The sequence below is a fragment of the Dendrobates tinctorius genome, unplaced genomic scaffold, assembly GCF_039654945.1.
Source record: "Dendrobates tinctorius isolate UK_male_01 unplaced genomic scaffold, ASM3965494v1 ptg000201l, whole genome shotgun sequence".
NCBI lineage: Eukaryota > Metazoa > Chordata > Amphibia > Anura > Dendrobatidae > Dendrobates > Dendrobates tinctorius.
In genome coordinates, this window is record NW_027361868.1 from 2,688,518 (window position 1) to 2,711,853 (window position 23,336).

A 23,336-nucleotide genomic window follows, 5' to 3' on the forward strand; every position below is an offset into this window, starting at 1 on the left:
TACCGGCCATCCACTCCGATCCACAAATTGCCTTGTTTCAGATTTATTATGTATTACTCTAGAAATTCTATAAAGATCAGAAGAACTGATTACAATGCTGACCTTTGCATTAACTCATCCGAATTTAAATCCCAGTGTTTGATTTGAGAGAATAAGTCCATTTATCATGGAGCCTCTGCGGGAGGGGGAGGGGGGGGGAGCGTCCGGACCCTGATTGGGAGTATTGAGACCCAATTTTATTTATCGAACGTGGGAAGAAAATTGCACGCCGAACACGAGGAGCAAAACTCTGACCCGTCGTCACGCCGCCAATAACAAATTTAGGCGTTTAGTTGTGTGTGGGGGGGCGTTTAATAGACCTGTAAGTTATAAACCCCCTTCTCTTTTTCTCATGAAATCCAAATGCCTGGAGAATCAATAGGTGAGGCCGGTGTCATTCATCTCGCCTCCCTCCCGCCACTCTCGGATTTTCGCATTTATTGTTACGATATTTGCAGTAAATCAACATTTTTTTTCATGTATCACTTTTAGTGCGGGGAGGCTGCGCATATGTTTTATCTATTTATGCTGCGACGTGCACTTGATTACTTTTATCGTACATTACGCCGGCACTAGAGATGATTCACTACGTATAATTACTGACTGCAGAGGGGTCCCATAACCAGGCTATATTTATTCCGGATTTGATGAGCGATATTTATTATCAGACAGTCAGGATTATCAGGCAGATGTATATTTAAATTGAAGGCAATTTTGCATAAATATGAAAAATATATAAAAAAATATCAAAGTAAATTTAAAGGGGGCTTTTCAGATCGATTTCAATTATGAAACTAGTGGTACGGCTGTAAAGGTCTTAATAAAACAATAAAAACGATACCTGTCTTGTAGAAATCCGGTGTCCCAGCCCTGAGAAATTAAACTTTGAAACCACATGCAAATTGGGGGCGTGTCTATATACGGAGTGCTTTGGCACAGCCCCTGGCTAATTTGCCTATGGCTCGCCAGCTTGATTTCTCAGGGCCGGCACATCGGATTTTTACAGTTGTCATCGCTGGAGTAGGACCTATTCGGCAACTTCTCAACCCTGTATATAGAAAAAGCACGCGAGATTCGGAAGCCATACGATATAAGCACTCCGGCCCACATCAGGGCCTGCCTACCCCTTAGGTTCAACTGTTCTGAAGACGCCAATTCGAGCTTCATCTGCCAACCGTTTGATATAGGTGGTGGAAGTGGAACACACCATCATTATGTTTTTAAGGGCAATAAGCCGAGGTGTCTGGCAATGTTTTCTCTCTCCCTACTGGAAGCAATCGCTGCGCTCCAATCAAATGTTCAGCTGGCGACTACAGATCTACTTTGACTCAAATTGTCTGCCATCGGGCACAAAAAACACTAGTTTGACACCTAACTTGATTTCAATCAATGGCTTGGACTAGGTTAAATGAAATATGCCAGCAGGATTTTGCTATTTAATTTAAGAGCTACATGATGTTGGGACAGAGAGCCTGATTCTAGCTATGTGTCACTTGCTCGGCGGCTTGCTGTAGTTTCACTACAATCAGTGTTTTATCAGCAGGAAATTCCGTGCAGGACTAGGGGTGTCACATGCAAGGCAGTTCAGCTAGTCCCTGTATAACCCCGCCCCCAACACTGATTGGCAGCTTGCTGACAGTATACACAGGGAAGCTGCCAATCAGTGGTGTGGGCGGGGTTATACCGAGCACAGTATTTGAGCACCGCAAAAACAGAGAAAGCAGGGATGTTATCACAGCTACACCAAGTAATCCAGTAAGTGACACATCGCTGGAATCCTGGTGTCAGCGCCGACATCACCTTAAATAGCAAAAACCTTCCGGCAGAGACTCCCTTTAAGTAATATTAAACGTCCTGGACACAAGTTGTCAAGATGGCGCTTTGTGAGTCGTGATAACCTTCTCTACATCTATCTTGTGTGTCTGGCTAGCTTTAGGCACCTTAATGCATGCAATAAGCAAGCAATGATGACTCTCATTAATAATGATAGATAATATATATAATTATTGTGGGGGGGGGGAGAAAATCTGAAGTTAAAATTAATCTTCTACAGCTGTAAAGAATTTCATGTTAGACCTAAATAGAGGTGAAAAGAATAAAAAAAAGTAAATACTAATAATAAAAATAAATAATGCCATCTTTAATTCTCCCTCCTTAATCTGAAGAAGCAGCGACTCCATTTTTCTGGATTATCAGGTTCTGGACTACAAATTTGCAGTTTTCTTGAATATGCAAGCTGAAATCATCTATTCATTCTCATTACCGGGACCCTCCGGGAGAAGCTGCAAGAAACTTGTTAAAGAATGTGGACAGCCCATTAAAGGGTTGTTTTTTTTGTTAGATAGAAGAGGAGTCCTGGCGGTGTTTCCTTTTCCTGCAGCGCCTCCACAGGGGAAATGAAGCTTTACATAAAGTCCACTTTTCTCAATGACTTGCCTCTGAGATCCAGGACAGGACGGGTCCTCCAGAGAGACGCACCTTGTAACCCTTCTCCACCCCTGCTAATAAGTCCTAAAGATGGACAAGGGGTTTCATATCAATAGGGTGTGTGTAATTTATTTATTTTACCTGTGGTGGCGCTGTAGGGGACTCGAATACTTACTAATTGGGAGAATTAGTTGTGATAATTCTGCGGTCAGTATAACATTAAGAAATGCAGTGTACAAAGCAGATTCCCCTTTTTTAGGGGCTCTCCAGGAGAAATTTTTTTTTCTTTTTTTTCTACGGCAGGTAGTTGCTACGTACCAGCTTGTTGTGCGCGACACCAATCTCTGCCGACACAGAGTAGTCAAAGGCCACTCCTGCCGGCGATTCTGCATCTTCCGCTGACATCACATCAGCAGAGCAGCTGCTTCTCTTCCGCGCAGCCCTGTTGACAGGCGTTACTGCTGACGTCATGCTGAATGACAGCCAACTCCCCACTGCCTAACTGCTGGAAGACAACTGTCAATCAGCCTGACGTGGACAGTCCCACCCCATCGATAGAGCGGCCCAGAAGAGGAAGGGCTGCTCTGCTGACCTGGAGCAGATGAATCGCTGGCAGGAGCGGTCAGTGACTTCTCTGTGGTGGCGCCAGGTAGAGCAGGCAGGGCATTACCGCTGTCAGGTTTTAGGCCCATAGTAAAAAAAAAAAGGAAGTCCGATGTGTGAGGCTCAAAAATGTCTGGACCCCAGGTTAGTCCTGAGAGCAGGATGGCCCAGCTCACCCTGTAGTTTGTATCGCTGCTTTGTCATTTTTGCTCCTCTCTATCAGTCCACAAACACATAAAATAGAAACGTAGTAAAAATATTGAAATAATCAATTTAACGATAAAGGACTGTCAGGACAATGTTCCTCTGGAACTAGTGCTACGTATGTATAGTTCCTCGACGCTACCTGTCCTGTAATGATCCCGTGTGTCAGTGCTGAAGGTGCATTGGGGGTGTGCCCACGCGTGCATAGACATGCCCCCCACAAGCTCCCACCCAGGCTAATTTGCATGTTTTTTTTGACAGCTTGTGAATGCTGGCACATTAGGTGCAAAGCAGTCAGCAATCTGTTTAGTACACGCCTTTTAGTGTCTGAATATGTCATCTGTGAAAATTGCAGCAAATCCGTAAAAACTAATGCAATATGGGAACACAGCCTTAAAGTGAAGCAGTCATCAGAAAATTACCTATTGTTTAAATCAGATTGTTCAATGTGGTTTTTTTTGCAATGTTTTTTTAAAGCCCAATTTATATTAAAAAATAATTTAATAGAAGTATTGCAGTTCTCACACTGACCACTGGGGCTTTTTTTTTTTTTTTTAGACCCCAGTTTCTTTTTTCAGGAATTGAACACGTACATTAGCAGCAACAAAGAGACTCCTCCTTTCTATAGAAGTATCTAATGAGCGGGTGCAATGGTGGATGGAAGGAAGGGGGAGGAGCAGGTTGAGCTGTGACATCACCTATTGAGATTGGTGCATCCTGTGTTCTCAGCTGTGTATAGAAGTGTTATTAGAAGACATACAGGAGGACAATGTGGTGAGCTGTGACAGCATCTATTGTGATTGATGGATCCTGTGTTATCTACGGTATATAGAGGTGTTATCTGCAATTGTACAGGAGGGGGAGGAGGTGAGCTGTGACATCACCTATTGTGATTGATGGATCCTGTGTTATCTACAGTATATAGAGGTGTTATCTGCAATTGTACAGGAGGGGGAGGGAGGTGAGCTGTGACATCAGCTATTGTGAATGGTGGATCCTGTGATATCTACTGTATATAGAGGTGTTATCAGTCGTTGTACAGGAGGAGGAGGTGAGCTGTGACATTATATATTGTGAATGGTGCATCCTATGCTATCTACTGTATATAGAGGTGTTATCAGTCATTGTACAGGAGGAGGAGGAGGTGAGCTGTGACATCACCTATTGTGATTGGTGGATTCTGTGTTATCAGCTGTTTATGGAGGTGTTTACCTTTTACTGTAATCCTGTCTCTGATGATAATGAGACTGTTGAAAACTCTTCCGGAAAGGACAGGGAGTAAGAGTCTGAAAAATTGTCACAGTGTGAAAATTGCATGATTATTAATTTTGTATTCTAATGACGATCATGCTCTGAAACAGAAAAATTTTTTTTTTAAATAAATGGGACACAAAAACTTAATTTATACAGTAGGTCATTTTCCGATAATGGCTTTTCTTTAAAATGAGACGATTGCAGCATTGGCGCCTCTACTGGATCAGAAATGAGCATCTACCACCCAGCCTTATCAGAAGTGGCGGCGGTGGAGGAGGAGGCCGCCGCCAGGTGTGTCATTACTATGCAGAGCCCAGAACTTGTTTTCTGGAAACAGCAATATTTATTTCAGCCTGATTAAATTAACACTAAGTGTAATGAGATGTTTCTGAATATCAGATTAGCTCCTCTCCGACGCTGACAATACCCGATCACATTTAGAATGCTCTTCCTAAAATGACTCTCTCATCCCAGAAGCCGACCGCTGTAAGGTATTGCCATGCACTTAAAGGGGTGCTCCAATCTTATAAGGTGATGGCTGGGATGCACAGTCTCTTTTATGATCATGGTGGTCTTAAAGGGATTTCTTGCCACCCCCTAAAGAAGGGGAAAAAAGAAGCCACAATCCTCATCAGAATCCACCCCCTGCTCCAGAGCGCTCACTCAGACTATGCCTGCCGGACCAGAGATGATGACATCGGGTCCAAAAGTATCCCGACCCCTGAGGTCACTGTTTTGATTGCAGGGGACGGTGATTGCTACGTTATCGTTTTCGGTATGGGTGACCGCGCCGGAGTGGAAGGAGGATTTTGTTGGTAGGTGTGTCTTTATTACTTTCACAAAGGTGGCTCCCAAAAGCTTAAAAAATAATGGGTAAAATTGCAAAGCGCTTGTAAAAACGAGCAACTTTACATTTTACTTATTAAAAAATCCTCTCCGATTCCTAGAACAGAGGGATTTTTAGCTCAATTGTATACAGCTCGCTGCCAAGGTTACCGGCCACTGCTGCAGTGGATCCAAAGGTGGCCAGTTTCCGAGGAAAAGAATGCGCACTTGCTAGCTGTTTGCTATACACTACTCTGAAGCTGGCCATATTGCTGGATCCGACTAACATCAGTGCCCCTGACCTTCTTCCGACGCTGTAGAGGCAAAGCTGCCACTATTAGTCACATCTGAGAGAGGGCGAAGTTCGGAGCAGCCGCCTGCCAAAACTGTCAGTCTACAGGGGCGCACTAGCAACCTGGAAGCCAGGAGGCAGGGAAATTTTTAACAATTACTTTTTAAAAGTTTGCCGCCAGGTTTGTGTTGCCTCATTTGAGATCAGGGTAATGTAGAGGTGGAGACCCTTATTTCACAGTTGTATCACTTACAGGGTTTCTTGCTTTAGCATTGATAAATCTGTGATGTCTGCTGCAGCTCTGCTAGTCTTCTCGGTGGTTTTCACCTGCTATATAATACTCAGTATTTATAGGCTTCGGCTTTTCCTGTCCCTCGCCATTGATTGGCAACTGCTGTTAATTCACAGAACATGTTTCCATTGCTCCAGAGTCCAGCGGCAGCTTTACACCACTCCATCCGACGGTCGACATTGTGCTTGGTGATGTACGGCTGCATGAAGCTTCCGGCAAGGGTGCAGTGTTTGTGCTGATGTGGTTACAGAGGAGGTCTGCAGTTATGGGGTCGGCAGAGCGTTGGTCACTTCCCTGCTCTCTGCTCCTCAGCACTCGTCCCCCCCGCTCTGTCACATTATGGGGTCTCCACTTCGTGGTTGAGTTGCTGCATTTTTTTACCACTCGTCAATATCATCACTTTCAGGTGATGTGGGAAGACTCTGGAGGAAGAAATGTCATGGACGGACTTGTTACCCCCGGTGGCTCCTATTACAGGACCGCGGTAGAAAATGTACAAATCTCCGCCGTTTGCGGACACACGGTTTGCAAAAGAACACGGACCTGTGAGCAGCTCCACTGATTATAATGGGCGGTGAAGTCGCAGAGCGCATACGTGATCCACAGACGTGTGATGGAGAAACCCTCCGGCGCTGACGGCCATTTCTCTCTGCTTCCCGGTGAGATGCATGTCTCTGTCAGGTGCGTCCCCCGCACAATAAAGTGCTCATGCCAGCCGGTGACAACCCGTGTGCCGGGTGTTTCATCATTCCCTTGTATCCACAGACAATTTAATGAAAACTCGGAGCAGGTGGAAGCTGGATGTGATTTCTGGTGTGAAGAAATCTTGGCTTGTCACACCTCGGATTACGCTGATGGGGATCTGTCAGGCCCCTGCGACTGCAGCGAAGACGGACGCCCTGTCATCAGAGAACCGAAGACCTCCGCCACCGTCAGGACAGGTGAAAATGGTCCAAGCTGCATGGAAAATCCAGAGTCGTTTCATTCCCGCGCTCATAGTGAACTTCATTGGGGTCGGGGAAATATTTAGTAACGTTGTAGTTCCGTACCCCTAAAAATCGGGACGTTCGCAAGACGCCCTCGTCTTTGACGTGGTTTCTGAGCTATATCTGGATCTAGTGAAGCATTATGATTACAGCTCCTGCAGCAACAGCCCAACCATGCCAGTCTACCGGAAGACAAGTCTGCCTAGATCTTCATTGATGTCAGTCATCTAGGAAACAGATTTGACTTATTGTAGAATAACTAGTATTGGGGATAGGTGGTCAATATCAGATCGATGGGGGGGGGGTCCCACAGCCGGCGTCCCCAGAGAGGGAGATGTAAACAGGTTACAGAGCCCCATAGCTCCATCGCACAGTTTAGTTGGTGCTCTCGGGTACTGCAGTGGCAGTGGCAGTGCAATGGCTCATTCACAAGGACCAACGATCGGGACCCTTGTCATGTTTCAATGTTCATGCATCAATCATGGGTCACAGAACAACACGGCGTCGGTGCCCCATTCCCAGATAGTGTGCGGTGCCACCTCATAATTCAGGGTGTTCTGCGCAGAGGAGCGCACTACCTTCACCCGGCCAGCTGTCCTGCAGCTCCCCTTCCGTACCCTAAGCCCCATGGATGGATGCGGATCGGAACAACGCGGTAAACGTTTCTATATATACTGTATATGTGGTTTGTCCTGAATGCCGCCCATGAAACACATTTTATGAGAGTGCCAGGCCCCTTTAAGATGGTGTAGTTGGCCTTCTTGCAGTCCTATGTAAGAGCACAGAGGAATTCTGATTTGTTTGCTAGGGTTAAACTCCCCAGGGGCTGAGCGTTAATCCGTACGATCCGGGGATTTGAGAAGTAGCTCGTCGGTCAATTTAGCTTTTAGTTGCTTGCTGACCACATACCGTAATGACGGCTGATATTTCGGGATTATTTCGGCAGGGTGCACTCTTATTATTGTAACAAAAATGGGGAAAAAAAATCAGTGCTTCCTCCAACGCTTTTTGCAAAAAAATAAAAAGCAATTTTTCTCTTATCCCTCGAAAATCCAGTAAATGTGTTTTACCTAAATGTAGACTGACCGTCAATGACGAGAGGCGCCGTCTCCACTGTAATCGGGGCTTACCCCGGGGTCGGCGTGTCGTATCAGCGGTGTCCTCTGAGACGGAGGGTTATCCCTAATGGCCGCCACATAACCACGTGATTGTGAAGATATCAGGTCTGGATGCCCTCGAGAGACGGGCGGGGGATCCGATACATGGGGGCGCTCCTGATTATTTAATAAATATTAGAACAAGAGTACAGAAAGATGGCCGCCGGCGCTACATTCCTCCATTTTCGTGATAGATTTGTAAAAAAAAAAAATAAAAATAAAATTTTTTTTAAATCCGTTGTCCATTACTCTTACTTACTTTAAAAATGGGCTCATGGTTGTCGTAGCATATAACAATACTCAGAACACCCCAACAGACCCACGAGGTGCCGATTCCTGGCCTCCTTTTCTTCCTCGGGGGCGTCAGCTGACCGCTCCAGCCAATTATCTACTATTGATTGGCTGAAGGGGTCACGTTCTGTCCAAGCCGAAAGACTGTTTCTTCCAGCTCATAGAGAACATGACCGCTGCAGCCAATCAGATGCCCTATGTCCCAACGTCCGTTTACAAACTCCCGGTCCTGACATGTCCTTTTCTGGTTCAGGTCCGACATAGGACTGCATTTCACTCCTAAGCCCTTGACCGGAGCTGTGTGTCTCTATGTTGATGGTGGCAGAGAAGGGGATTGGCCTGGCATTTAAAATGAGCACTCAGCCAACCCTCCTCCCACACAGCTTTGGTCACATGCCAGCATAGGAATCCACTGACCAGTGACGGGCACAAACCCAAAGAGGAGCTTCCGGGAGCGGAGCTTGGAGCTGAAGATCAGGGCAGTGAATGACATTAGTAAGTTGCATAGTTTAGCTGGACGATCCCTTTTAAGATAATGTCCATGTTTTAATCCATTTACGTTTTTTTTCTTTTCCATGCGATATCCTTTCCTTCCTAACTCCTTACTTAAAGATCTATATATTGGCTGCCGGCAGCCACCACTAGAGGGAGCTCCAGAGCTGACTGCATACTGATTGTATATTGCTCTAAATAATAAGTCCGCATAGAGCAAGTACTTGAACTCCATCTTGTGGCGACTTCACGCAACTACTACAATGGTTTTAGTACCAGGGTTTATCTGAGATTTTTTATTTTTTTACAAAAGCTAATAGCCGTACTAATAATTCCATCATTACCTTATATAATTGTCAGCTATTTGTAAAAAGAAAAAAAATATGACTATGATGGTGGAACAGAAAAGTGGAAAAGTTACGTCCATATTATTTTTCCATTTTCTTTCTGTCGTTCACATAGTGAGGTTCTGCATTCTGTAAATAAAAGTGAGGTTTCCGACATAGGGGATTTATTGCATTCGTGTTTTTTTTTTTTTTCTGTCTAATTTTTGGCAATTTTTTTTGGCTGTTTTTCATTTGCGCCTAATTCTTCTTTTAATTCGTGCCTTTTTTAAAGTCTATTTAATGCGTTTCCTAAATCTTTTTTTTTTTTTTGAATTTCTGCTTGTCTCTGTGGGTCGTATTTGTGGTTTCCAGACATTCTCGACAGATTCATCAATTGCAACTTTTTAAAAAAGTCTCAAAGTTTGGCTTCAGTGTACTCCAGTCCTTATCTGGAGTCATTTTTTTTTTTTTTTTTAATTTTTTTATGCCACATATTTTGGCATATTTTTTAGCAGAACATGTAACTTTTTATGCTAAAAAAAAAAAAAAAAAAAAAAAATTGACAAAATTAAAGAGCATTTTTCCTTTTGCTGCCGTTTTTGTAGAATTTGGCAGAAAAACATCAACAAAGATTTTTTTTTTTAAAAAATGGAAACCGGCGAGTATAAAAGGGTTAATGTGGCCTCCGGTTAGCGTTCTGGTTGAACACGGGGTGTAGGATGCGGGCAGCCAGCAGAGGACACTCACAGCCTGGACTTGGCCGGACGACGCTGTTTATTAGCAGTTTTTCCTACATAACTCGCTCCAGGACCGGTCTATATTATGGATTTCACACCGTTGTGCTGCATTGATTTGTTTTTTTTCTTTCTCTCTCTCTTTCCCTGACTGTTTTTTTTTATATGGCCGCCGATCACACGGGGATCACGGTGTAAACAGCAGCGCGCGGCACGCAGGTAGGCGTTAAGTCAGGGAAAGCTTATTTTACATGGTCACGTCACCGGCGGGAGACGACTATTGACCGCATTGTGCAGCTAAAATGGGAATTTCACACTATAAACAAATGAATCCACTGCGGAAAATAGATTCATTCCGCCATATAGGACCTGTGAAATAAACCTGCCATATATATTGGGGTGGGAATTGTTATAGTTTTCCAATAAACTATGTATATTTTTTTTTCCCCCCAAGATTTCTCCCTTATTGTTTATTTTCACTGCGTAAAATGTTTAATTCTATAGGTTACTCCTCATTAGGTTATCTGCCACCTCTGCAGGCGGTCAGTGGTGGCCGGACTGTTAAGTAAGCAGCGTAGTATTTACAGGCACTTTGTTTGCTGGATCTGGAGGCAGGAGAGCGGTACGCTCTTGAAGACAGAAATTGACAAAACCCGCTACTAACTCTTATGTGCCTGGTGGTGGTATTAAAAAAACAAGCAAACCTGAGCCTCGCCACATCACCTTGGGCGATACATGACCCATGCAGCCAATCAGCGGTCAATGATTGACCGCAGCCGAGATGTTCTGGACGGGGCCGTTTCCTAGCCCTCACTTCTGGCTGGGAGGGAACGTCACGCCTGCAGTCACATAGCTGCTGATTGGATGCCGGAAGTGTAAGCGATGAGCGGTGCAGAGGAGCCGCATGATCCTGCAGGTGAGTATCTGTTTGTTTTTTTTTAAAAATATGATTTTAAATATAGCAGGGGAACACCCCTTTAAGGGGAATTTATAATCAGAAAATAACCTATTTTAAAATCCCTTTGTGTCCTAAATGTATTATTACCTTTAGAACACAATCACAACAGGTGATATCACAGCTCACCTCCTCCTCCTCCTGTACAATTACTGATAACACCTCTATATACAGTAGATAGCACCGGATCAACCATTACCACTAGGAGATGTCACAGCTCACCTCCTCCTCCTGTAGAATGAGTGATAACACCTCTATTTACAGTAGATGGCACCGGATCAACCATTACAAATAGGAGATGTCACAGCTCACCACCTCCTCCTGTACAATGACTCAACACCTCTATATATAGCAGATAGCACCGGATTAATCATTAATAATAGGGGATGTCACAGCTCACCTTCTCCTTCTCCTGTACAATGACTGATAACACCTCTATATACAGTAGATAACCACACCGGATCCACCATTCACAATAGATATCACAGCTCCCCCTCCTCCCCCTCCTGTACAATGACTGATAACACCTCTATATATAGCAGATAGCACAGGATCAACCATTAATAAAAGGGGATGTCACAGCTCACCTCCTCCCTCTCCTGTACATTGACTGATAACACCTCTATATACAGTAGATAACACCGGATCCACCATTCACAATAGATTTCACAGCTCCCCTCCTCCTCCTGTACAATGACTGATAACACCTCTATGTACAGTAGATAACACAGGAACCACCATTGACAATTGGTGATGTCACAGCACACCTCCTCCCCTCCCTTTGCACACGCTCATTAGATGCACCAGTATAAAAGGTAGGGTTGTAGTTTATTGATTGCTGCTAATGTACATGTGCATTTCCAGAAACGGGAAAGTTGACCGCGATTTATCAAAGCAATTTCTCCAGAATTCTGGGGTAAATTGCTTTGAAAAGTTGCAAAATTTTGGCGCAAAAGTCTTGAGATTTTTTTTTTCCCCCTTTATTTTCTTCCAGTTAACGCCCAAAATGGACAGAGCAGTGTCATGACGCCTCGGCTCGTCTAATTCACGGCGTGCTGTGACGTCACACTGCGCCAGAATTCTTTAATTTTTGGCCTCTCATCAGACAATCTAGATTCATGAAAAGGTGGCGGTCTCCTCCATGAATCGGAAGCGTCTGACTCCATCATGCTCCTTCATCAAGACCGGGGAGAAAATCGTGGATTTTGATGAATCCAGCTAGCGTTCCCACGATGAGCTTATGGTGTTTTTGATGTTGCAGATTTTCCACACCTTTTTCCATTTTTTTTTGGGAAAATACTCCACTTAAAAAACTCATAATGGAAACGTAGCCTTAAGGTTAAAAAAAAAAAAAAGTAGCCGGTGTGAAAATGCCAGATTTTCATACAGATCGCGTTATATGGAAGGAAAAATAAAAAACATTGCCAAAAATATTCAGAAGTTTAATTGAACACAGAAACTGGATGTCAGAACAGGTCATTTCCTGACGACTTATTGCCGTAATAGTCCTGAAGCCAGAAAGCTGCGTACCTCCTGACAAGTGTCTGGAGTGCCGCGCCATTTTAGCCAACCTGTTCCGGAGCGCAAGTTCGGATTTTCCGCCGTCTCACTTCAGCCGTAGTTTTTGTTCCCCGTAATTAATATGACATGGCACCAGGTATATAATTAACAAATGCCCGCCTGCATGGGCAAGGAGACCTACAATGTTGCCGGAGCCGTTCTCATTAATCCTGTTAAACCTGCTCATAAAAGCCAACGTGTCCCGCGTCTTGTACCGGCTCAGTGACTGATGACGAGATCACGCAGGGGCCAGGGATGGTGCAGGCGAGTGCGCGAGGAAGTTCTCTGGATGTGGCAGTTCAGTCGTGTCTGTCCCTATAGGAAAGGACCACCCCCCGCGGCAGAGGGAAAGCAATTCATTCTCACTTGTACTGACTTGTCTCCCGGGCTCTCCTGAGAACCGGCTACTAATGGCCTTTTCGCTGGGGATGGTATTGTTCTCCAGCAAATAAGTTCTCCGGGTTTCCATCTTTTTACTTTTCAAGGTTGTTTGTAGTTTACTTGGTTACGTACAGATTTTCTTTATTACTCACTGTCTCCGGACCGGGTGCCGCATACACGGGAAGGGAATAGCGTTGGAGCGGAGTAATTGTTACAGAATTGTCCGCCCCGGCCATAATTGTTTGCTTTCGGCTTTAAAGGGACGACAAGATCTAAGATTGCACTTTGCAAAAGACAAACTTTCCATGGTACCGTGGCGGAGGGGCAGGAGCTTTTTCTTCCATGTGTGATACTTCCTGAAGGTCGCAGTAGGGCGGTTCACAGGAATGGAGTGATAACAGGGGAAAATAGCCGAATGTTGGAGGCAAATAGGATGCGAAGTGTTGGGAGAAACTCCACTCAGAAGACTCGATTCTGCTTTGTGATGCCTTGTGCTGTTTGATCGGTGGGGTCCGACCTCTGATGCTCACACTGTAGGAGCTGCAACCCTGAAGTATTAATCGGTCTACAGCTGTTACACAAAGTATATATCGATAGCATAGGGGATGGCGTATCTGTTCTCTGGATCTGAGGGGTACGTGGTTTACAGGATTGGCACTTCCTACATTACTTGTCAATTTCGATTGGAACCAGTGAAATTTTGTTGGGGTAACATGGATCTGGCATATTGGGCGTTTTGTTGCCACAAACGATGGCTGCCATTCTCTGCGTGTTTTGACACTTTATATAGTTCAGAGAAACTTTTTAGCCATTTGGTGTGGGATGAGACCACACAGGCTAGACTTCACTATCCATATGCATCAGTGAGCCAAGGTAGCCTATTATTCACCGGTTCACCGGTTGTCTGTCCTTGGACCATTTTTTGTAAGTTGGACAACACCCCATAAACCTACCATATAGCGGGAACATATACAAGTCCTGCCATATACCGGGGACACTCCACAAGACCTGCCGTATACCAGGAACACCGCACAAGACCTGCCGTGTACCGGGAACACCCTTCAAGACCTGCCGTGTACCGGGAAAACCCCACACGACCCACTGTATACCGGGAACACCCCACAAGACACGCCGTATATCGGCAACATAAACAAGGCCTGCCGTATACCGGGAACATCCCACAAGACCTGCCGTATACCGGGAACATCCCACAAGACCTGCCGTATACCGGGAACACCCCACAAGACCTGCCGTATATCTAGGAACACCCCACAAGACCCGCTGTATACCGGGAACATACATAAGACCTGCCGTATACCGGGAACTCCCCACAAGACCCGCTGTATACCAGGAACATACATAAGACCTGCCGTATACCGGGAACACCCCACAAGACTCGCTGTATACCGGGAACACCCCACAAGACCTGCCGTATACCGGGAACACCCCCACAAGATCTGCTGTATACCGGGAACATACACAAGACCTGCCGTATACCAGGAACACCCCACAAACCTGCCGTATATCGGGAACACCCCACAAGACCCACTGTATATCGGGAATATGCCACAAGACCTGCCGTATACTGGGAACATGCACAAGACCTGCCGTATACCGGAAACACCCCACAAACCTGCCGTGTACCGGGAACACCCCACAAGACCTACCGTATACTGGGAACAGCCCCACAAGACCCGCTGTATACCGGGAACATACACAAGACCTGTCGTATACCGGGAACATCCCACAAGACCCTCTGTACACTAGGATTGTACACAAGACCTGCCGTATACCGGGAACACCCCACAAACCTGCCGTATATTACTAACATACACAAGACCTGCTGTATACCGGGAACACCCCCACAAGACCCGCTGTATACCGGGAACATACACAAGACCTGCCGTATACTGAGACCCCACAAGACCCACTGTATACTGGGAACGTACACAAGAGCTGCCGTATACCGGGTACACCTCATAAACCTGGCGTATACCGGGAACACCCCACAAACCTGCCGTATATTACTAACATACACAAGACCTGCTGTATACCGGGAACACCCCACAAGACCTGCTGTATACCGGGAACACCCCACAAGACTTGCCGTATAATGGGAACACCCAACACAAGACCTGCCGTATACCAAGAGCACCCCACAAAACCTGCCGTATACCGGGAACATACACAAGATGTGCTGTATACCGGGAACACCCCACAAGACCTGCCGTATAATGGGAACACCCAACACAAGACCTGCCGTATACCAAGAGCACCCCACAAAACCTGCCGTATACCGGGAACACCCCACAAGATGTGCTGTATACCGGGAACACCCCACAAGACCTGCCGTATACCGAGAGCACCCCACAAGACCTGCCGAATACCGGGAATATACACAAGACCCGCCATACAATGGGAACACCCCACAAGTCCCGCCATATACTGGGAACATCCCACAACACCCACCGCATACCGAGAACCCTCCCTCGAGACCCGCCTTATACCGGGAACATCCCACGAGACCTTCTGTTTTGGTCGTTGCCCTAATTTAGCCATCACATTTTGGCCTTTGTCAAAGTTGCTCAGAAACTTTATATTTACCCATTTTTCCTGTTTGCTACACGCATCCTACAATAACTGGGGGTTCACTAGTTGCCTAATATCCAGCCTTTGGCTTCCATCATGTCACTCTCCGTGTCCACATAAAGCCGAATCCAAGTTTCTGCCCTTCTACAGTTCGGAGCGTGGTGCTCTGTAGAGGCGCACTGCGCAGCCTCGCTGTTAGGTCAGCGGCGTGCTGTGTCCTGCTGTCTGTCTCCAAGGAGAACTAACAGAATTCAGAGAGCCGCCCTGGATGAGAATATGTAGAAGACCAATATTCACAGAGCTCCATAAAGGCGATGTAACGACGGATGTGTGGGAGCCGGTGACATGGCGGTTTCTGTTCTCCAGCTTCTATACTGCCAACATAAACTTTATTTTTCTCCCTCGGCCTCTCGTAAAGAAAATGCTGAGAGTAAACAAGCAATTTAAAAGCAGAAAATAGCTTCTGCCTCTGTCAACACGCGGTTTATTCTCTGCAAGAGATAAAAAGTTCAGTTTTCTGATATTCGTATCAAGATAAGTCAGTAAACAAGATTAATATAGTGTGGAGCGGGTTGTCAGCAGCCGCGGCGAAGGAAATCAGGGGCCGGGACACAGAAGACGGTGTAAACCGAATAAAAGTGTCAGCTCCTCCACGCGATAATGTGATCATGGGACCTTTAACAAAGCATGACATAGGCAACAGTCTGCTTTTCTTATAGCCACGCTGGAGAAAATGGATTACTGGATTCCTGGGATACCCACCGGAATAGCATGAAAACTTCATTTTCAGATTAATCCAGGATGTAACTCTGCAGCGAAGCCACCGCTTTCAAGGTTTGGGTTTCAATTCCCGACGATGTAACCGGCTGCTAATTTAATTGTCCGGCTCATCGTGTCTTTTTATTTTTATTTTTTTATACGGAGTTATTTTTGTGACTTTTTTTCCTTTTCTTTCTTTTTTTTTTTTTTGGCTTGCTCGGTAGAAATAATGATAAAAATTGTTTTATATTAATTTTTATTAATTTTTGCATAAGCATAACGGAAAAAGCTATAATAAAGGTTCCGGAATATCTTAAATATATTATAGCCTATATTTTATATTTATTTATTATATTTTCGTATTTCATTTATTAATGTAGTTGACTGCAATTTTTACTACACTGGGTTATAGCACATATACAGCCTTAGCTGAAAGCGTTGGCACTCTTGAAATTGTTCCATGAATTGAAGTATTTCTCCCAGAGAACTTTGTGTGTGATGGAACAACACAAAAAAATAGAGGGGAAATAAAATGTGAAATTGGACATAATTTCACACAAACCCCCCCTCCCCAAAATGGGCTGGACAAAATTGTTGGTTCCATTCCAAAATTGTGGGTAAACAACTTTTTTTTTTTTTTTTTTAGGCATGTGATGCTCGTTCACACTGGCACGTAACAGGTGTGGGCAATATGAAAATCACGCCTGAAATCCGATAAAAATGGGGAGAAGCTGACTCCATCTTTGCATTGCGTGTCTGTGTGTGCCACACTAAGCATAGAGAACAGAAAGAGGAGAAGAGAACTGGCTGAGGACTTGGAATTAAGATTGTTGAGATTTTTCAACAATTTTGGTTTTCCTCTCCAGAGATCTTGATGTTCCGTTGTCTACCGTGCGCAACATAATCAAGAAGTTTAAAACCCATGGCACTGCAGCTAATCACCCTGGACGTGGACAGCAGAGAGAAATTGATTAAAGATTGCAACACAGGATAGCCCATATAGTGGATAAGCAGCTACAATCAAGTACCAAAGAAATCCAAGCTGTCCTGCAGGCTCAGGGTGCATCAGTGTCAGCGAAAACTATGTATCGACATTTGAATGAAATTAAAGTCTAAGGCAGAAGACCCTGGAGGACTGCACAGAGACATAAAAAAGCTAGACTGCAGTTTTCCAAAATTTACGTAAGCAAGCCAAAATGCTACTGGGAAAGCATCTTGTGAACAGATGAGACCAAGATAGAGCTTTTTGGTAAAGCACATCATTCTACTGTTTACCGAAAGCAGAATGAGACTCACAAAGGAAAGAACACAGTACCTACAGTCAAATAAGGTGGAAGTTTAAAGATGTTTTGGGGTTGTTTTGCTGCCTCTGGCACTGGGTGCCTTGACTGTTTGCAAAGCATCATGAAATCTGAAGATTATCAAAGGATTTTGGGTCACAATGTAGTACCCAGTGTCAGAGCTGGTTTTACATCATGGTTCATGGGTCTTCCAGCAGGACAATGACCCCAAACATAGTTCAAGGAGCACCCAGAAATGGACAAAACAACATGCTGGAGAGTTCTGAAGGGCAGTTATGAGTCCGGATCTAAATCCCATTGAACACCTGTGGAGAAATATTAAAATTGCTGTTTCAATATGCATAAGTGGGTAAATCGAGACAACAAAGTTATAAAAATAGATCTTGTTGGCTCTGCCTTTAAAATTCCATCTCTGAGTGTATACAGTCGCCCCCAAGTAAGCCAGACAATTGCAGTTTGTACTGAGCAATGCGTGATATTAGCAGTAGCAAAGAGGAGGGACACTGAGGAGTTGTCAGTCATGATAGGTGTGTGGAAATTCAGCAGCAGCAGGGAGGGACACTGAGAAGCTGTTAATCACGATTGTTTTATTTGGAGATTTGCAGTAGGGAGGCAGGACAGTGAGGAGCTGTCAGGCAAGAGGGTCAGAGAACAAGGTCATACTCTCAAAAACGATTATACAGGCATTCTGACATGTATTCTGTATAACTGATCAACTTAATAATGTATGCAGTTTGTGCAGTAAATCTCCCAACAGATCTGCATTCATTTCTTAATTTGTCTTATCCTAATATTTATCAAACAGTATATATTTCTTGTGTATAAATGCTTGTTTAATAAATCCAACAATGTAGACCAGCTCACTCCTGTGAACCACCTGGAACCTCAGCTGACCTGGTTAACTCCGTTGTGCCCGGATCTGGATGTAGGAGTCCATCCATACAAATGTGAACAACGACAAAGCAAAGTCCCGCCTTCTTCACGGTCCAGAATGATTCTGGACCGTGAAGAAGGCGGGTTCTACCGCTGAAAAGCGTAGTCCTATCTGCACGACTTTCCTGCGTTATTGCTGTTTTGAACTGCTTGGACCATTGCATTTTAATGGATTTATGAATAAAAAGAAAAAATTTTTTAACAGCATCCTGGATTGCTCACGTTATTGCTGGACTTTGCTTTGTCGTTGTTCACAAATGCTTGTTTAATACATTGCATTTTGGCTTCCTCTAGCCGCCGCTAGAGGGAGCTTAAGAGACGACTTCTTACTGTCGCAGTTTTTTCACAGGCTCCATCTAGTGGTGACTGCAGGCAGCAAGAATGTGTGTATTTTCCCTTCTGACTTGTGCTGGAGATTTAGAGCTCTGTATGAGAAAAGATGAACTCTGACCACTGGCATGCACAGAAGGCATGAAGAGAAAAGATGGATCACCTCTTTGTTGGGATGTATAAGAAAAAAAAATCAGCACTGTTTGGGTCAGAACGAGTATCACTCTTCTTCTATGGGTTGTCAGATAAAGTATCCCAGCTCCAACTACTAAAATGATAATGGATTGCAATATCAGACACAGCCTGTGGAATGAGAGTGGCGCTGTTTCTAAACACAGCTTTGCACTGAGCTGAGAGGAGTAGTAGTCGCACCTTGTTGTCGTATTATCCCTTTGATTCATGCATCCGTCGGCTTTACTGATCATTTGTATCTCTCTTCAGATGAGCAGCCCGGGGTCCAGCACCAATGAAAGGCTGGCACACTTTCCCCAAGACCCCCATCATCATGAGTAAGTAGAACTATTGCGAGGTTTCCAGAATGATCGCCTACATGTAGGGGGGTGCAGCAGAATCGCCACAATCGGAGAGGGAGTCATGTGACCCCCCTCCGCTATTCAATGCCGTCAGGCATTCCAATGCAATTAAATGGGTTCTCCTTTGATGAGCCCACCGGATCGCTCCCGCCGAGGGTCCCTCCCACCACACCCATTACAATTCGTAGTAACCGCTCTGATACGTTAACCGCTTTTCCATATTTTGGCAGCAAAGAGGTATCGATTGGCAAAATTGGGTCACCCTCCCGTGAAAAAATCTGTTGTGATTTTCCTCTTTGCGCCCCCACCCCACGACACCCCCACCCCCATTATTGCCATATTGTGATCTGTCCTTTGGGACTGTGAATTTTTATGCAAAAGGTCAGAGCACTTTACATCCCCTCCAAATATCGCCAGTTCAGTGGTTAAACGCAGGAGCAATTAATTATGCCGCGCGTTGGAAAAAGATACGGTTGACTGGGGGAATAATGTGGATGTCAAACTTGGACTTTTCACAAAGCATTTGACTAGGGTTCTGCATCTGAGATTAATGACTAGCATCAATTCTCATGAACTTACAGCTATAACAAAGAGCCTCCGCGGTAACCAGCTCCTGCCCAGGAGTCGGCCACAAGAAAATGGGGAGGGGAACGCCAGGGGGCCGCCGCTCAGGCTTTTTCCTCCCACACAAAATACATTAAGACACATTAACCCCTGGAAGTAATGACGACCCCTTTCTAGGTCACGACTCTTCAGGCATTTTTATGGTATTAATATTAGGAAATAAAACTAAAAAAAAAAAATCACATTGGATCTCTATGGAGCATCGGATTTAAAGGGGCTCTCCACTTTTGATCATCCCCATTTCTTAGCCGCCCAGACTCATAAAGGGGCTGTCTTCCATCTTTAGGAGTGCACTGATCCCCCCCCCCTTCCCGCCTCCTGCCTTTGTTTGTCGGGGGTGCAGTGCGTTACTGAAGAACGAGAACGGTCCAGCCGCAAGTGCGAATTATGCACTGTCCCATTTTGCTTTACCGCTGCAGCTTCGGAGCAGCGCTTACAAGCTCTATAGGAAACCGCATGCAAGTGCTGCTCTTTTTGCCTTGTAATCTGGCCACCTCTGATTGACTGCAGAGAGGGGCCGGTAACCTCGATACAAAGCAGTAAACTGTTAAATATAAAAACTTTCCATTACTGGAAAATGGAGTGGCCTTCTGAAAAGAGGGCGTTGGCAAAGTAATTTGTTTTGAGCAGCGCTTTTCAGTTTTTACCCTTTTAATAAAAAGATGGAAAAATCCAAAGATGTTTAATTTACCCCACAGCACCCCCGCAGGGAGAGAAAGGAATTACACAACTCCACAGAGGGAGACGGACACTCTTTGTTCTTCCCCCTTTTCTATTAACTCACAATTCCCTAATAGAGAATATGGAAATGGATTTTCTAAACTGGGCAGCCCCTTTAATTAAAAATTGGCAGATTTCAGTTGGACGCCTAGTTTAGAAAACCAATTTCCCCCGCTCCTTCCCCCCCTCCTTATATTTCTGTATTAGTGGATATTAAGATATGTATACTGATTTCTGGTTTACAGTTATTGCTAACAAGCTTGTGAGACATATCTATACATTCATGTACTTTTTCTGTATCTGTTTAAAAATGTTAATAAAATACACAGTTAAAAAAAAAAAAAAAAAAGAAAACCAATTTCCATATTCTCTGCTATCCAATTGTGAATTAATAAAGGGGTAGGGGGGTCCTAATTTCACCAGGACACATAGGGTCTTTCTCTAGAGATCCCGTCTTGTGTTACACAGACAGATCTTTGATATAACACAGGAGTTGTGTAATACCTTGTTTTCCCTGCGGGGGAGCTGTGGGAAAATGAAACATCTTTGGATTTCTTCATCCGTTTTTAAGTCGGGACGTCTTCCCGCTCACATCCCGCTGTTCCTTAGATCGCAATTTTTTCCCGTTTTTTTTTCTTTTTCCCCGTAACTGCTTCTGTGTAAAACCATCTTGAATATATCTTGGAGTAATTCGGCCGCCGTAATCTGTCCCTTCCCGCTTGATGTTTTTACTTTATTACAAATCCAATAGGTGTTAGTCGCGAGGCTGCGCTTTTACATGATTGCAAATCCAATATATACTGCTAAATGCGGACAAGTGCTTCAATCTTCGCTCGCTCCCAGCTATCTTAAAATGTGAACTTTTGTTAATCTTGTGCAAAAAAAAAAAAAAAAAGTAATAAAAAGTCACAATATTTAGGACAAGATATCCCCCACTAATGGGGCGGTTTTATTTTTCAGACGTATTCACTAATAGTAAGAATATATTCAATATAAGCCAAGGAACCATCTTCTGTGCTCATTGTCACTCCCCTGCTGAGTAATGTAGTTGGTATGAAGGGAAAGAGGGAAACGACAACTTCTTCGAGCACACTTATGGTTGGTTTGAAGGGAAAGAGGGAAACAACAACTTCTTCGAGCACACTTATGGTTGGTTTGAAGGGAAAGAGGGAAACAACAACTTCTTCGAGCACACTTATGGTTGGTTTGAAGGGAAAGAGGGAAACAACAACTTCTTCGAGCACACTTATGGTTGGTTTGAAGGGAAAGAGGGAAACAACAACTTCTTCGAGCACACTTATGGTTGGTATGAAGGGAAAGCGGGAAACGACAACTTCTTCAAGCACACTTATGGTTGGTATGAAGGGAAAGCGGGAAACGACAACTTCTTTGAGCACACTTATGGTTGGTATAAAGGGAAAGCGGGAAACGACAACTTCTTCGAGCACACTTATGGTTGGTATAAAGGGAAAGAGGGAAACGACAACTTCTTCGAGCACACTTATGGTTGGTTTGAAGGGAAAGAGGGAAACGACAACTTCTTTGAGCACACTTATGGTTGGTATAAAGGGAAAGCGGGAAACGACAACTTCTTCGAGCACACTTATGGTTGGTTTGAAGGGAAAGAGGGAAACGACAACTTCTTTGAGCTCACTTATGGTTGGTATAAAGGGAAAGCGGGAAACGACAACTTCTTCGAGCACACTTATGGTTGGTTTGAAGGGAAAGAGGGAAACGACAACTTCTTTGAGCACACTTATGGTTGGTATGAAGGGAAAGCGGGAAACGACAACTTCTTCGAGCACACTTATGGTTGGTTTGAAGGGAAAAAGGGAAACGACAACTTTGAGCACACTTATGGTTGGTATGAAGGCAAAGAGGGAAACGACAACTTCTTTGAGCACACTTATGGTTGGTATGAAGGGAAAGAGGGAAACGACAACTTCTTCGAGCACACTTATGGTTGGTTTGAAGGGAAAGAGGGAAACGACAACTTCTTCGAGCACACTTATGGTTGGTTTGAAGGGAAAGCGGGAAACGACAACTTCCTCGAGTACACTTATGGTTTATCCAATCAGATTTCAGATTAGAAATTTTAGAGACTTTTATTATAAGATGTGTCCGAGTTTTGTGTAATGCAAATACTCTTTTTTTTTGTTGTTGTTTCAGCCATTGGTTTAGTCCCAGCAGCAGGAAGGATCACAGTCCGGTGAGTGTGACTATGTGACTACTAGGGTTGTAGACAGGGCTACATTGTAAACGAGTCTTTGGGGTAGAGTGGAATTTTTTCTTTTAAGCGTTCTCCATGATCATGGGATCTAAAAGGGCTAGTTTTATGACCCACTTGCTCGTCCTTTTTACAAGGTTTTCTTTTAACTCAATGTTGGGTTCCCATGGTCAAATCTTGACTTAGTATGTTCTCCCCGCATTTATGGAGGGGGCCCTTTGGTACCTCAGTTTCTTCTCATTTTCCATATTTCCTCTTCTCAAAAAAGAAAAAAAGTGGTTCTCTTGTGCCGGCCATTGGATCTGGCAATCCTTTAAGGTTTACTTTAAAGGGAATCTGTTGATAGGTTTTTATGCTGTGTAATCTGACAAGGGGCAGAGACCTTGATTCCAGCGATATGTCACTTACTAGGCTGTTTGCTTGTTTTTTGTTTTTTTTTTATAAAATCAGTGTTATATCAGCTGGAGAATATCCCTCCAGGACTAGGTGTCTTGGGTCTCCT

General features: G+C 44.4%; 1 protein-coding gene across 6 annotated transcripts in view; it reads left to right on the top strand.

Annotated features, from left to right (window-relative positions):
- The window catches only part of GPATCH2 (G-patch domain containing 2), a 157,565-nt gene that overhangs the window by 65,389 nt on the left and 68,840 nt on the right, over window positions 1-23,336 (top strand). For 3 of the 6 annotated variants that reach the window (XM_073553340.1, XM_073553342.1, XM_073553341.1), the window contains exons 6-7: window positions 19,172-19,239; window positions 22,777-22,816. In XM_073553340.1, coding sequence (XP_073409441.1) covers window positions 19,172-19,239; window positions 22,777-22,816 — 108 coding nt within the window. Of the gene's footprint in view, window positions 1-6,342; window positions 9,402-19,171; window positions 19,240-22,776; window positions 22,817-23,336 lie in introns of those variants that run through there. The other 3 variants (XR_012221953.1, XR_012221954.1, XM_073553343.1) reach the window with 3 other exon arrangements.